General features: G+C 58.1%; 7 protein-coding genes across 7 annotated transcripts; 6 read left to right on the top strand and 1 right to left on the bottom strand.

The window, feature by feature from the left end:
• Window positions 1–66: 66 nt before the first annotated feature.
• B0H18DRAFT_977084 (CPSF A subunit region-domain-containing protein) lies at window positions 67–4,739 on the top strand. Its single transcript, XM_048044222.1, has 12 exons — window positions 67–456; window positions 512–903; window positions 957–1,244; window positions 1,295–1,473; window positions 1,535–1,896; window positions 1,952–2,364; window positions 2,420–2,874; window positions 3,054–3,222; window positions 3,272–3,391; window positions 3,442–3,648; window positions 3,703–3,828; window positions 3,881–4,739. The coding sequence occupies exons 1-12, from the start codon at window positions 231–233 to the stop codon at window positions 4,583–4,585; spliced, it is 3,642 nt and encodes a 1,213-aa protein (XP_047899372.1). The 5' UTR covers window positions 67–230; the 3' UTR covers window positions 4,586–4,739.
• A 233-nt stretch (window positions 4,740–4,972) lies between these two features.
• B0H18DRAFT_977082 (OsmC-like protein) lies at window positions 4,973–5,846 on the top strand. The gene is made up of 4 exons (XM_048044221.1): window positions 4,973–5,188; window positions 5,248–5,404; window positions 5,461–5,642; window positions 5,702–5,846. Exons 1-4 carry the CDS (start codon window positions 5,078–5,080, stop codon window positions 5,759–5,761), a joined length of 510 nt encoding a protein of 169 aa, XP_047899371.1. The 5' UTR covers window positions 4,973–5,077; the 3' UTR covers window positions 5,762–5,846.
• Window positions 5,847–6,138: 292 nt separating this feature from the next.
• Window positions 6,139–7,577, top strand: B0H18DRAFT_977074 (OsmC/Ohr family). Its single transcript, XM_048044220.1, has 4 exons — window positions 6,139–6,624; window positions 6,682–6,841; window positions 6,893–7,083; window positions 7,136–7,577. Exons 1-4 carry the CDS (start codon window positions 6,469–6,471, stop codon window positions 7,193–7,195), a joined length of 567 nt encoding a protein of 188 aa, XP_047899370.1. The 5' UTR covers window positions 6,139–6,468; the 3' UTR covers window positions 7,196–7,577.
• Window positions 7,578–8,026: 449 nt separating this feature from the next.
• Window positions 8,027–10,128, top strand: B0H18DRAFT_977070 (ras-induced vulval development antagonist-domain-containing protein). Its single transcript, XM_048044219.1, is given in 6 exon segments — window positions 8,027–8,451; window positions 8,464–8,631; window positions 8,690–8,761; window positions 8,821–8,988; window positions 9,010–9,946; window positions 10,019–10,128. The coding sequence occupies 5 exon segments, from the start codon at window positions 8,102–8,104 to the stop codon at window positions 9,701–9,703; spliced, it is 1,452 nt and encodes a 483-aa protein (XP_047899369.1). The 5' UTR covers window positions 8,027–8,101; the 3' UTR covers window positions 9,704–9,946; window positions 10,019–10,128.
• A 133-nt stretch (window positions 10,129–10,261) lies between these two features.
• Window positions 10,262–11,408, bottom strand: B0H18DRAFT_1114443 (uncharacterized protein; the record flags this gene model as incomplete). The annotated part of the gene is made up of 2 exons (XM_048033116.1): window positions 10,262–11,192; window positions 11,248–11,408. 2 exons carry the CDS (start codon window positions 11,406–11,408, stop codon window positions 10,262–10,264), a joined length of 1,092 nt encoding a protein of 363 aa, XP_047899368.1.
• A 608-nt stretch (window positions 11,409–12,016) lies between these two features.
• On the top strand, window positions 12,017–12,748 carry B0H18DRAFT_951190 (uncharacterized protein; the record flags this gene model as incomplete). The annotated part of the gene is made up of 3 exons (XM_048042013.1): window positions 12,017–12,171; window positions 12,233–12,405; window positions 12,474–12,748. 3 exons carry the CDS (start codon window positions 12,017–12,019, stop codon window positions 12,746–12,748), a joined length of 603 nt encoding a protein of 200 aa, XP_047899367.1.
• Window positions 12,749–12,881: 133 nt separating this feature from the next.
• On the top strand, window positions 12,882–14,643 carry B0H18DRAFT_421870 (uncharacterized protein). The gene is made up of 2 exons (XM_048038030.1): window positions 12,882–13,015; window positions 13,069–14,643. Exon 2 carries the CDS (start codon window positions 13,086–13,088, stop codon window positions 14,607–14,609), a length of 1,524 nt encoding a protein of 507 aa, XP_047899366.1. The 5' UTR covers window positions 12,882–13,015; window positions 13,069–13,085; the 3' UTR covers window positions 14,610–14,643.
• Window positions 14,644–14,645: the final 2 nt, after the last annotated feature.

The following is a 14,645-nucleotide window of genomic DNA, read 5'->3' as shown; positions in this document are numbered from 1 at the left end:
ACATCCACGTGACCATGACCGGCCTAGACGCGCATACGCAACGAGCGCTTGATCTTGGACAAGCAAAGGCAAGCCTTCGCGCGCAGACGTCGACGACGACGAGCTACACGACCCCTCACGTCGACCCGCACCGGTCAATTCCCGCTCGCGTGCGACAGCCTCTCCAGCAGCTGTAAACCTGCTGGCCTCCGCGCCCTTTTACCCGCACTCGTTCCTGACACACCCTCGCCATGCATTTGTACAATTTGACTCTCCAACCTCCTACGGCCATAACTCATGCTGTCGCGGGCAACTTCTCGGGTTCGAGATATCAAGAGATCGTCGTCTCTCGTGGCACGCGCCTGGAGCTCTTGCGGCCGGACGTACAAAGCGGAAAGGTCTCAACCGTGATAGCGAGCGATGTATTCGGGTCCATCCGCTCGCTCGCCGCTTTTCGTTTGACAGGCGGCACGAAGGGTGAGGACTTGTACGTATATCTCGGAGCTTTCTGTTATTCACAGCTTTCTCTCAGACTACATCATCCTAGGCTCCGACTCTGGCCGCATCTTGATTCTGGACTATGACCCGAAGACAAGCAGCTTCGCTAAGGTCCACCAGGAAACCTTCGGCAAGTCGGGAGCACGGAGAATCGTTCCTGGCCAGTATTTGGCTACCGATCCCAAAGGACGAAGTGTAATGATCTCTGCGGTTGAAAAGGCAAAACTTGTGTACATCCTGAACCGCGACGCCGCTGCAAATCTGACCATCTCCTCGCCGCTTGAGGCTCACAAGAACAATTCCATCATCCACCATATCATTGGGTTGGATGTTGGCTTCGATAATCCTATGTTCGCCGCATTGGAAGTTGACTACTCCGATTCCGACCAAGACCCAACGGGGGAGGCCTTCAACAACGCAGAGAAGGTCAGTGGCCTGCGATATCCAGAAGAATATACACTCAGCCGGAGTCTTGACAGTTATTGACCTACTACGAGCTCGACCTCGGTCTTAATCACGTTGTGCGGAAATGGAGCGAGCCAACGGACCCGAGAGCGAACCTGCTCGTTCAGGTTCCTGGCGGCCAATTGGCCTCGTCAGACCGCTATGATGGGCCCTCTGGTGTGTTGGTGTGCTGCGAAGACCATATTATTTACCGACATATGGATGCGCCCCAGCATCGTGTGCCCATACCGCGACGACAACATCCTCTTTCAGATCCTAACCGGGGATTGATAATCACCGCCGCCGTCATGCACAAAATGAAGGTGCAAGCACAAGGTCCTCGATGTTTTTGCGACGACTCACTCTGTTATAGGGCGCATTCTTTTTCCTGTTGCAGAGTGAAGAGGGCGACCTCTACAAAGTCACAATCGACCATGAAGATCAGGACGTCAAGGCCTTGAAGATCAAGTACTTCGACACTCTCCCAGTGGCTTCGAGTTTGTGCATCTTGAAGTCCGGTTTCCTGTTCGTCGCGTCCGAGTTCGGCAACCAGTTGAGTAGTATCGAGCGATCCGCGCCGTTGCGAGGCTGACTCGACCGGTTATGTCTGCAGCTACCTTTATCAGTTCCAAAAGTTGGGTGACGATGACAACGAGCCCGAGTTTTCTTCTGCCTCCTACCCCTCCTTCGGCATGGCGAACCCCTCGTCCGCTCTTCCCTCCGCGTACTTCCGACCTCGGACTCTAGACAACCTTACCATGGTTGATGAGATGGAGTCCCTCTGCCCTATCCTTGACTCGAAGGTCATGAATCTGTTGCCGAACTCGGATACGCCCCAAATATTTGCTGCGTGTGGTCGGGGAGCGCGGAGCACGTTCCGTGTGCTGAGGCATGGTCTCGAGGTGGAGGAAGTGGTCAGCTCGGACTTGCCGGGTATCCCGAATGCGGTATGGACGACCAAGATAAAAGAGGACGGTAGGCATCAGATTCTACTGTTTGTTTCAATGCGTGTTCCTGACGACTCATACAGACCCTTTTGACTCCTACATCATCCTCTCATTCGTCAATGGTACTCTCGTGCTTTGCATCGGAGAGACCATTGAAGAAGTACAAGACACCGGCTTCCTCTCCTCAGCGCCTACACTTGCTGTGCAGCAGATCGGATACGACGCCCTCTTGCAAGTCCACCCTCATGGTATCCGACATGTCCTCAGCGACAAGCGCGTGAACGAGTGGCGTGTGCCGTCTGGCAAGACCATCGTTGCTGCGACCACGAACAAGCGCCAAGTTGTTGTGGCGCTTAGCTCGGCGGAGCTGGTGTACTTCGAATTGGATCTGGACGGGCAGTTGAACGAGTACCAGGACCGGAAGGCGATGGGTAGCACTGTGCTTGCGCTCAGTATTGCGGAAGTGCCGGAAGGGCGGCAACGAACGCCATACTTGGTATGTGGAGCGTTCTCGCAGAATGCTCGATGCACTGACACCCATACGCTTTCAGGCTGTTGGTTGTGAGGACCAGACCGTGCGCATCATCTCGCTAGACCCGGAGAGCACGCTGGAGACGATTAGTCTTCAAGCCTTGACTGCACCTCCCTCCGCCATCTGCATCGCCGACATGCTCGACGCTGGTATCAACAAAATGCAGCCCACGACCTTCGTCAACATTGGCCTGCAGAACGGCGTGCTGCTGCGGACCGTGCTCGACCCGGTCAACGGACAGCTCACGGACACGCGCACACGGTTCCTCGGCACGCGCCCGATCCGCCTCATTCGCGTACTCATCCAGCGCAACCCCGGCATCCTCGCACTGTCATCGCGATCGTGGCTGAACTACACCTACCAGAATCTCATGCACTTCACCCCGTTGATCTTCGAGAACCTCGACTATGCGTGGAGCTTCTCGGCGGAGCTGTGCCCGGAGGGTCTTATTGGCATTTCGGGGAGCGTGCTTCGGTGAGTGGTCCGTTCTTGAGACTTCGATCGCAGAGATGAGACCAAGGGATCGTAAAGCGCCTCCCGGTGCATGCCGAAGCTTATAAAGATCATTACCAATTGTTCCTACTGAGCCTATTCTTTCTTTTCGTTCTTCGTGCTAAGTTCACGAACTGGGCTAATCCCGAGCTTTCTCCCAGGATCTTCCAGGTCCCCAAGCTTGGCACAAAGTTGAAGCAAGATGCCATCCCGCTCTCGTACACTCCGCGCAAGTTCATTCCGCATCCGACAAATGGACTTTTCTACCTCATCGAGGGTGACCACAGAGTGAGGGGCGATGCCGCTGCGGCCAAGGTCATGCAGGAGATGGTGGGCTCCCCTATGCCATGGTTTGATCTTGAGCTAACGAGCGGGCCAGCGAGAGAAAGGGATCCCGGTTGATGAGGAAATGGCCGACTTGCCGCCAGAGTTGTTCGGTCGCCCGAAGGCACCTGCGGGGACATGGGCATCGTGTATTCGCATCATCAACCCCGTCGACGTAAGTCCCGTACCGGAACCAATTGCGCATATATACTGATCCCTCCGCAGGCCAAGACCGTCAACGTGATTCCGCTCGACGAGAACGAATGCGCGTTCTCAATCGCCGTCGTGCCCTTCTCCGCAAAAGGAAGCGAACTCCATCTCGTGGTTGGGACTGCACAGGATACTTTTATCGCACCGCGATCGTGCACGACTGGGTGGATCAGAACATATCGGTTCACCGAGGATGGCACAAATCTGGAGCTGCTGCATAAGGTATTCCCCTCGGTAGTTTTGGGGCTTCGGTGGGGAACTGACGCGTTCTCACAGACTGATACCAATGACGTCCCTCTTGCTGTAATGGCTTTCCAAGGCCGACTCGTCGCTGGCGTCGGCAAGGCGCTTCGATTGTACGACATGGGCAAGAAAAAGCTCCTCCGGAAGGTGGAGAACAAAGTGAGTTTCATGCTACCGGACGATGCATGCTCTTTCTAACTCCTTCATTCAGAGCTTCGCTTCCGCGATTGTGTCATTGAGCACGCAGGGCTCGCGCATTCTCGTCGGAGACATGCAAGAATCTGTATTCTTTGCCGTGTACAAGCCACCAGAGAACCGGTTGCTCGTGTTCGCCGACGACACGCAGCCTCGGTGGGTCACGTCGATGGCCATGGTGGATTACAACACGGTCGTCGCCGGCGATCGCTTCGGGAACGTCTTTGTGAACCGGCTAGACGCCAAGATCTCCGACCAGGTCGACGACGACCCCACGGGGGCGGGGATCCTGCACGAGAAGGGCATCCTCGCGGGGGCGCCGCACAAGACGAAGATGCTCGCGCACTTCCACGTGGGGGACATCGTGACGGCGATCAACAAGGTGTCGCTCGTCGCGGGCGGGCGGGAGGTGCTGCTGTACACGGGGCTGCACGGGACGATCGGGATCCTGGTGCCGTTCGTGTCGAAGGAGGACGTGGACTTCATCTCGACGCTCGAGCAGCACATGCGCACGGAGCAGCTGAGCCTCGTCGGGCGGGACCACCTGTCGTGGCGCGGGTACTACGTGCCCGTGAAGGCGGTCGTGGACGGGGACCTGTGCGAGACGTTTGCAAGGCTGCCGGCGAGCAAGCAGAGCGCGATTGCGGGCGAGCTGGACAGGACGGTGGGCGAGGTGCTGAAGAAGCTGGAGCAGCTCCGCGTGACGGCGAGTGGGTTCTGAGTGTGAGGCGAGGTGTGGGTATGTCCGGTGTGTGCTGCTGTTGTGTATAAAGTGTATTATACTTTCTTGTGCGTTTGAATGTTTCTCTGCTGTGTTTTGGTGCGCGGGTCGCAAGCTCTGGCCTATGATCAGGTCTCGCATCGTGTATGTCGTGGTCGACCTGAGAGGTAAGCATGCTGTCCTCAGTCTGTTTACCCGTCCCTGATTGCGCGCCTCGTAGAGATACATGCCCACTCGGTTCGTTGTACTGTGGTACACAACCGTGCAGTGTACGCAAGGTACAGAGTCAGTGTGTGGTCCGCCACTGCGACGACGACGCGGGTCCTCTAAATCGGGACGTAGTCGATCGCGAGGGCGCTCCTGGCTCGTTCAGTGTCAACTGCAGCGTCATGAGCCATCCTCTTCAACGTAGACCGCATATAAAAACACAACCGATTCCATGCGAGTCGTGCATCTCCTCTTCCTTTGCCTCCTCTCTCAACGCAGTTGACGATGCTCAGCCCTCTCAGACTTGCAAGTACGCGACCTGTCCTTGCACATGGAGCACGGGCGCATGCCCTCCGCTACCCCACGCGGACGCTCATAACGCTCAAGGATCACAAGGTAGCTCGAGGTGTAATTCAACGACCGTATGGTGGCTCAATCAATTTGAATACTGTCAGTACACCGCCCATGCCACGGCGCGGGGCCAAGGCAGGAACGGACAGGTGAAGTCCGATGACGACCATGGGCTCAGTCTGCGCCTCGCAATGCCCAAATCGCTCGGAGGCAAGGGGGACGGGCAGAACCCGGAGATGCTCTTCGCCATGGGATATGCAGGTGCGAGGCCGCTCTGTAGTCAATCTAGGCTCGCATCACTCAATTTCTCTCTGCAGCCTGCTTCCTGAGCGCGATGCAGCTCGTGGCCGGGAAGCTCGGCAAGGCAGAGATGGCGAAGAAGGCGGTGGTGCACGCGCAGGTGCACGTTGGGGAGCCGAAGGAGATGGAGGGATTCGGGCTCGAGGTGGACATCCAGGTAGAGGGCGCGGATGAGGAGCTCGTCAGGGCTGGGCATGAGGTGCGTATGCGCTCATGGCAATCCGTTGGGGGTGGCGCATGGTTGACCCATTTCCGCAGGCGTGCCCGTACAGTCGCGCGTTGAGCAAGGGCGTTGTCGTGAATGTGTCCGCGGCGTAGAGTCCGCAGCGACAAGCTGCTAGTGACATCGAACCTAGTCCATTTCCATTACTACTGGGCGAATGCGATTTGGATACGGATGTAATACACCTTGCTCCTGGCGGGCTGCGTGGTCGGCTTGTCGGTGCGTGCGGCTCCACGCCCCTCATGGCGCGGAGCAGCGGTGGTGCGCCCAGCCACAGCCAGCCACTGCCCAGCCTCGTTCCGCTTGCGTTGTGGCGCGCACGCACGTCTTCTTGCCGCATCGGGGATCGCAACGGTCACAGAAGCGTGACTGTGGCGGTCGTCGGGCCGCTTGCGTCGCTCATTGGCCTGCGTCGCTCATTGGCCCGTGCAGCGCGCTCCAATGCGCGCGTCACCCGCAAAGTCATTGCGCTCGTCAACTCTGCGTGAACTGTCGGTGCATGGCTCAGGCTGCGCCCTGCGCCAGTAGACGCGCAATTTGTTTTCCTCACGCGCGCGCTCCTCAGGTCCCTCAGATATAAGGCACCAGCCCGGACGTGCTCCCCATCAGTTCTCCAAGCAATCACCCTCTCGCCCAAGCTGTGCACTCCCAACGCACTCACACTTGTTACGACCTCTCACGACCCGCGTACACTATCTCGTCGTCGCACATAGACGCCGGCATTCTAATCTCACGCTAATCCAACTACTTAACTTCCTGTCCTTGCACACCCATCCAACCCACCCCTCCATACCTCGCCACCATGCGTCCGACCACTGCCATCCTTCGTCCTCTCTCAACCCGCTATACACCCCGCCATTTCGCAGGCGAGGGCATACGTCTCGCACCGCGCGTTGACAAGCAAGCCTTGTCTGAGTCATCACACGCGCGAGGCATCCTCACTCTGAAGGACCACGTCGTAAGCTTCACGTCCTACCCATGACTCCGAGTCGCGCTGACGCCCGCATGTCCGCAGTACTTCGCCAAATCCACCGCGGAGGGCTCTGGACGGAAAGGCGGTGTAGTGCGGTCGAGCGGCGACTCGCCCCTCGAGCTCAGGATGGACATGCCCAAGGTCATCGGCGGGAAGGGCGAAGGCCCGAACCCCGAGCAGCTCTTCGGCATGGGCTACGCCAGTAAGTGTTGCTCGCTGCGTCGTGTCCTGCCGTATGCTGATCGCGATACAGCGTGCTTCCTGGGGTCGCTGCAGCTCATGGCTGCGAGAGCGGGCAAGAAGGAGCTGAGCGAGACGGCGAAGGTGCACACGAAGGTGTTCCTCGGGCACCCCGAAAACCCAGACCTCGAGGGCTTCGGCCTGCGCGTCGAGGTCGGTGTCGAGGGTATCGACGACGATGACATCATCGCTGCCGCGCACGATGTGAGTCTGATCTGTCCCCTCATCTTCCGTCCACGCTGACTCCGGGTGGCAGTTCTGTGCGTACAGCCGCGCGCTGACGCAGGGCTGCGAGGTCTCCGTCGTCAAGGTCTGAGGCGTCTCCACCTACGTCATCTTCTGACGGATGCTCCCCGGTCTTGTCCGTCTGCGTATATGATCTGTGATCTCGCGCTGTGGATAGTTGTCGACTGTGACATGTGTACCTTTTTAGTAGGTATCTGAACATCGCCAACAGATACGCCTGTTTTGTGCCTTATTTATCGGGCAACATATATAGCTGCCGGACCTCTCCATATCGCCATAACCAAACCACGTTACGGATACGAATTTATTGTAGCTTTAAGAGACCCTGAGTGTAGATAGAACCGCTATACCCGATGATGTATCGCAGAATCGAATTGACACAGCGTTCTCGGTGTTCGCAAGAATCTTGCAGAGGTATGCTCGATCGCGAGAAGCACCGTGGTTGTGATTGTATAGGTCGATACGAATCTGGTATTCTCTTCTGAGCGGTGCTTCGTGGGTCTGTCAGGTAGTCTAACAGTCTAAGTAGGTGCCATGAGGACTCGGGTGGTGTCATGAGGGCGGCGATGGAGTCTGCGGCCAGATTCATGGTACGGTCTGATGCTAAACGAGCCGCTTTGCGGGGTCAGTCGTCGTCAGGGTACGTAAGCTCGAGACGAGCCAGGAGTGCGATGTGACGCAACAGCAAAATTCCAATCTTCTGTCAGACAATCGCACGCGTACGTATGCATGTATGTAGAAGTGGTGACAACATTGGCGAGCTGGGCGTGCAATTGGGAGCTCGCGCGAGAGGTCCTAGATTGGCTCAAAACGATACACCAGAAGTTCCCACGCTTTCTACCACTGCATGGGCGCTCTCTGACCTGTGGCTGCTTCGTTCCATCCTCTTTGTCGCTTCCATCCTACGGACAACGAGCAACTCGTAGACGTCTTCACCACTGCTTCACACACCCACAACAGTGCTCGTCAGACTGCGATGGCCACTGTACACCCGTCGCGGATGGCCCTCGTGCCCCAGGACCCGCCAAAGGACGTCTACGCACAAACGCGCGACCGCCAACGGTCACCCGCGCCACCCAGAGACAGGCCTAGGGACCACGACCGCTACGCCAGACGAGACGCTCCCCCGCACAGGGATCGGGACGACGAGCGCGACAGGCACCGCGAGGCGAGCAAGCGGGCAGAGCGCGGCCGCGCCCGGGCGGACGACTACTTCGACGAGGCGAGCAGCAGCGGGGAGGGCCCGCCCAAGCGGACTCGGTCGCGGAGCGTTGACAAGGAGAGGGATCGCGAGAGGGAGGAACGGAGGGACAGGGAGAAGGAAAAGGAGAAGGAGCGGGAGCGGGACAGGCCGAGGAGGCAGAGCCCGGAGTATGACGAGTACAGGCGGCCGTCGCCGCCGCGGGAGGGCGTGGCGCCTGCGCCGTGGCGGCAGCAGGAGAACATGTATCCCAGGGCACGGGATGCGGGGAGGTTTGCGGGCGGAGGTGCGGATTTCATGGAGAGGTGCGCTGAGAGTGCTGTGTGTCTCGTTAGGTCGGGTGCTGACTGACCTCTTCTGCAGTCGGCGACAGCAACGCGAGACCAGCACGTTCGCCATCTGGCCGCCCTCGCCGAAAGCACCCACTCGTGACCTGTATGTGGCGAACGATAGTGGTGTACTACTTGTTGCTCATTCATTATCTTTCGCGACAGCTCCGAGGAACGCGACTCGAAACGCCGCAAGAAATCGCACAAGCGACGCCACGACTCCGACACGGACACGGACACGGATTCCGAGGAGGAACGCCGTCGTAGGCGGAAGGAGCGCAAGAAGTCGCGGAAGGAGAAGAAGGACCGCGAGCGTGAGCGCCCTCGGGAACACCGGCGTCACCGCTCACGGTCCCGGCGGCACAGCAACGGGGACGATTCCGAGGACGAGAGGGAACGCCGGCGGAAGAAGGACCGCCTCCGGAGCACGACCCGGACGAGGAGCCCTGAGCAGCGCCCGCCTACAACGGATGCGGACGACGACGAGTGGGTCGAGAAGTCTGCTTCCACTGCTCGGCTGGCGCCTGCGCAAGGCAGCGCCAGTCCGCCCAAGGCATCCCCTTCCATGCCGCCGCCCCCAGCACGCAGTACATCGAAACAGCCTGCGGAAATAGATATCGACGACGAGGACGACGAGATGGACGACGACGAGCTCGGGCCGCAGCCTCTACAGAAGGCAGGCAACTCGCGCAACAAGGTGGACGAGCGGCAGTACGGCGGCGCGCTGCTGCGCGGCGAGGGGAGCGCGATGGCCGCGTTCTTGAAGGACGGCACGGACGTGCGCATCCCGCGGCGTGGCGAGATCGGGCTGGCGTCGGACGAGATCGCGGCGTACGAGAACGTGGGGTACGTGATGAGCGGGAGCCGCCACCGGCGCATGAACGCGGTGCGGATGCGGAAGGAGAACCAGGTCATCAGCGCGGAGGAGAAGCGCGGGATCCTGAAGCTGCAGCAGGAGGAGCGCGAGCGGCGCGAGGCGATCCTGCGGGAGGAGTTCCAGCAGCTCGTGGACGAGAAGCTCAAGTCTCAGGGTGGGCCCGCAAAGTGAGGGCATGCATTCTACGTTCTGGGGAATCGGAGTGCACCGGTGTGAATTGTCTTGAGTAGCTATCATATGTGATATTGATTATGTGCTAAGGGCTGGACAAATCGAGGTCAGATTGGAGCACGCAAGAACAGGCCAATACATCAAGGTTGGCTGCAGTTGGCTGCCCTCGCCGAGAGCTGTCTTTGGACGGATGTCTCTGTCATGAGCACATAGGCACAATGACTATCTGCCATCCGTAAGACAGTGCGTTTTACATCGTTCAGAGGCAGTGTCGGTTATTATAACTTACGTCTTTGTGCTGTTGGTCGTTGACAGACTCATTGTATCAAAGGTACGGGGCGGGAAATGCATTGCTACAAAACAAGACAGGACACCATGGGTCAGCTATTGAAACACAAATCCAATGTCCGAGTGAGACTGGTCGTTACAGAGCTACATAACAATAACGTTGGACTAATTCTGTATAGGAATGGTGTCCGAGTCCAAGCACGACGCGGTTAAGTACCTGCAGGGGCTAAGAAGACCAACCATCACAACTGACTGCGACGGCCGTTCCACCTAGCACGCCGCACGGTCACGACGGAGTACCTCGTCCCACGCAGCATCCATCTCCGCCTGAAGATCCATCGCATCCTGGATGACGTCGTCCAGCAGCGGAGGCACCGAAGGGTCCACGACGATGGGGGTCGAACGCTTGGGCGCGACACGAATCCCCAGTCTGAGCGGAAATCTCCCGGTCCCGAAGTCATATGTGACCGTGGGGTCGCCTGGCGCGAAACACGGTGTCTCGGAGGTGCAGTCGTGCAACCCGTCGTAGATGTCTTGAAGCGCGTTTATTGGGGCCCAGAGTCGTGGATTGCTGCGCCTCATCGGCCTTGCTTGCGCAACGTCTAGATCTTGGGACGGGTGCTGCGATCTGGGCAGATTCCTCTGTTTGGTGTGCGGGCGTCGGCCCCTTCCACATTTCTGGGCGACAACGTGGATGGCGCAGACGGCAAGGAACACAGCACCAAGCAATATCACTAGCGTCGGGGTGCCGGGGTGACCCCCAGACCCAGGGGAATCGCTCGCCGCGGGGCATTGTGCTTGCGTATGGCGTGGAGGCTCCAGCGTCGTCCCGGTGAGCGGTTGTGAGGGCCGCGCAGTATCTTCTGATACGCCAGATAGCGTTGCAGGTGATATGGGTGGCGGCAAGGCTGCATTGTGCGCCGAGCTGGTAATGTTCGTCACGGTTGGCAAGAGAGGTGGAGGTCCTGGCAAGAGAGGGAGAGGTACTGGCAAGAGAGGTAAAGGTACTGCAGTGGCGATGGCCGACCAAGGAGGTTGAACGTCGCTTACACACGTGTGTTGTGGCAAGGCTTCATCGTCCTCGGAGTGGGTCAAGTTGGCATGAATGCCCGCTGACAACGGAGGTGCTGTAGCGGCGATGGCCGGCCGAGGAGCAACGTCATCTGCACTGGCATGTTGCGGCAAGGATAACTTAGGTTCGCTGTGAGTTTCGTGTTAGACAAGCGAGTACTGTCGATGCAGTATGCACCACTAACCGAGTATTCCAGCCGTATTGCACGACCTCGAAGGCACTGATCGTCAAATGTTGTGTCCTGCGTATGACCTTCCCGAATTGGCGACGGCCAATTTCTATGATATACAAGTAGAGCTGCCGTGTTGCGTCGCGGGCGGCGGCATATGCTTCAAAAAGTGCCATCGTGGATGCTGGGAACGGGGTAGATGCCAGTGGGAAGCGCGGGCACCAGGCCCGACCGGCGCCGTGGATGAGCGGGAGAAGATGGAGGAGGGGAAAGGTGTGCGAGAGCAAGACGAACCAAGGTGCGCCATGTTTGTTTGTCCCGCTGTCATGTTGGTCTGTCATAATGTGAAGAGCCGTGCCATGCGCGACGTTACCTACTTCCTGGGGTTCAACGGTGTGTGCCCGCCGCTCCCAATTTCACATTAGTATCTGTGGTTTTACTTTGTCATGTTGTAGACCTCACGCGGCTTGCATGGTCGACGCGCACAAACTCAGGTCGTCACCCTCGGAAACGGCGGCGATGCGCGTACGCCACCGTGAACTTGGTGACCAGCCAATCAGGACGCGGGGAACTACTTGTGGCGGATCGCCCGACGCGATGCGCCCCCGACGCGCGTCGCACGTGCGGGTTTGTTGAATCGCATTCAACAACTCGTCCCTCACGTGCACGACGCGTCGAGGCCTATAAGTAGCCCGTGCCCATCTCCCTGCATTCACCTACCGTCCCCGCTCGCCTCGCACTACTCGCGCACTTTCACCGTCTTAAACCATCAGCTTCCCCAGCTATGCTCCTCACGCCCTATCTCTTGAAGGGCATCGCCGCCCTCAAGAGTATCTTCATCCTCACCTCAAGCGCTTCTGCATCGCGGTACTCCCAGCACGTCAACAGGCGCACGATTGGCTCTGGATTTCTAGTGCTCGGTCTCGCCTATGTTCTCACGTACGTGGTCTTATTGCGACTTGCCTTGAAAGAAAGGATTCTGATAGACGCGTGGCTACAGCCTTGGTGCATCAGACGACTTACCTCTGGACACGCTCAGCCATCTTCTGGAGTCTCCGTCGATGGATCCCGATAGGTGGCAGACGCGCCCGGGAGACCTCGCTCCTCCCTTCCCAAAGGTCGACTGGCTGATTGTTCCGTCGGCTGGGGGCACGGCAGAGCCTGACGCATATGGTAAGTTTTCACGTCGATGCTCAATGCACTTTATCATTCATCTAACTGCACTACTTGCTTCCCACTAGTCCCCCGTCTATCGGGGACACTTCGCAGTATGACATCGGCACCCCTCCGGCTCTCGTGGATGTGGACGTACCCGAGCTCGACTGGTCGATTCCCGAGGCTCCCACTATCCAAACGCCCGAGGCCGCGGAAACGAAGCCCGACTACGTCTCTTATGATGTCTATCTCACCAGAATCGCCTGGGCCCCTAACAACACCTTCTGGAGCGAGCAGGTCCCTTTTGCTGCCGCGCCTGACGATGTTCAATTCGTGCGACATCACGAGCTGTCCATCCTGACGTTCGAGAAGCGTTGCATGAAGAAAGGCGACTTGCCGCGTCTTGGCTACTGGACCTCGGGCATCATCCTGGCTTGGCGGGCAAATGCATTGCTCTGGACAATCATCGATATGCTGGAGTGGCTAGCACCTATCCCTGGGCTGCTTCTGCAGGCGTGGTGGACTCTCAAAGACACATACTATCCTTCGGCTCTGTTCTTCTCTCGTCGCCAACCCGGGTATCGTCGTTTGCAAAATACGGGATGATGTGGTTCATAGGTCTTCGCTTGTACGTGCTCACTTCAATTTCTGTCTTCTCATCATTGATGATGTGTTTGCTAGGCTCGTCCTGGAGACGGATGCCTGCGTTGCCTTTATGGAGAACTCATCTCCTTTGGTTTTGGTCTGGTTCGTCGACATCGGTCGACATCGCATTCGACAATACCCGGTCGCGCGGCCGTCTGGTGACTCCTGGCAGGTCAACCCCAGTGGCACCACCCGTTCTCTGTGTCGTCTCACTAGTGTTGGCTTGTGCACGGCCGACAGAGATGACGCAGAGATCCGGCTTTCCCAAGTCTCACGCGCTACACCCTATCCACGTCTCGGGTTCGTCTTGGTCTTCTCTCCCCGGTACTCGGTTTGTGGCTTCTCTACCTCGGTTCGTTCTGTCTCTGGCTTCGTTTCATCGTCTGTTCCCTTCTCCGGTCTGTCATCATCTGGTCACCACCTTGGTTTACCTCTTTGGGTCATCTGTTCACCCAACTCTCTCTGTCTCCAATCTGGGTCTCGTCTTGTCCGACTTCGCCGTTCCTCACACCAGCCTTGCAACGGAGGCATCGCGATCGGAGCCCCTCAAGTCCGAGTCCTCCATCTCTGCGCCAGTATATCGCTCCTGCCTCCCCCCGGAATTCATTCGCCGGTCATTGCCTCGACTTCACCGCCTCAAGGACTTTGCACTCTGCCTGTCGTTCCCAAGAATTTACGTTCCCAGCCTGATCATCCAGCCTGTGTCTCGGTCTGCCTTATCCATACTTCTCGCCTCTGGATCCTTAGCCGCGACTGCTCATCTGCCTCGACTCAAGCCCGCGTCCCTGCCTCTGCCTGCCTCTTCCGGAATACGCCCCAGTCCTGCATTCTGCCTCACCTCGGTCGTGCCTCTCCCGCATTCTCCTCTCATACTTGCCCACAGTCTCCTAGTGGCTGTCTCGTTCTGGCCTAGTTTTCGTCATTCTGGTCTCAGTCGGCTTTGTTCTTCGCCCTCCCCCGCAAGTCGCCCATCGCAGCTCGAGTCGCACATGCTGTCATCTCCGTTTTGCATCGTTTCGCCTCCCCTGTCAGGCTGCTTTATTACCGTGCAGAATCGTTTCCACTTCGAAGTCGTCTTGCTGTTGCTGCGATCCCATCTGCCTCAAGCACGGTTGTTACCAGCCGCTCACGCCTTCGTCTGTATCAACTCCATGTCGCCGCGCTCTTCGTCGTTTCGCTGCATCGCCACAGCTTCCTCCGCTCTGGATCCCGGTTCGCCTCCTTCGCTCGACTCTCACCTCGACCGATACCACGCTGTACCCTTCCTGTACATTCTATCTCCGGCGCTGCGGCTCACTGCCCTCGACAACAGTGGCCTCGTTTCACGATTGACGCGCCTCGGCCCCCATCTTCTCGCCTTTCGATCGGTCTATGCCTTCCCGGTCGCAACGCGTTCGGCCCACTCGACTGTCAAAACGGCTTCCCTAGTTTCCCTTGGTCTTCCCGGACTTTGTCTCTTGTGCCCCGAACGCCTCTATCATACTGTACCATACGTAATTCGGTCTCGCCTAAGGACAGGAGCTGCATCCCAACGCTGGACGCGGTGTTGTAATGCAGTTTCTGCCCTATGTGGATAGTTACACCGTCTCACACCGTCTCGCATACTCCTTAGC

Source organism: Fomitopsis serialis, assembly GCF_022376445.1.
Source record: "Fomitopsis serialis strain Sig1Antser10 chromosome Unknown B0H18scaffold_4, whole genome shotgun sequence".
NCBI classification, from domain to species: Eukaryota; Fungi; Basidiomycota; class Agaricomycetes; order Polyporales; family Fomitopsidaceae; genus Fomitopsis; species Fomitopsis serialis.
The sequence above is the reverse complement of the archived record's forward strand: the minus strand, read 5'-3'. Positions and strand labels throughout refer to the sequence as shown.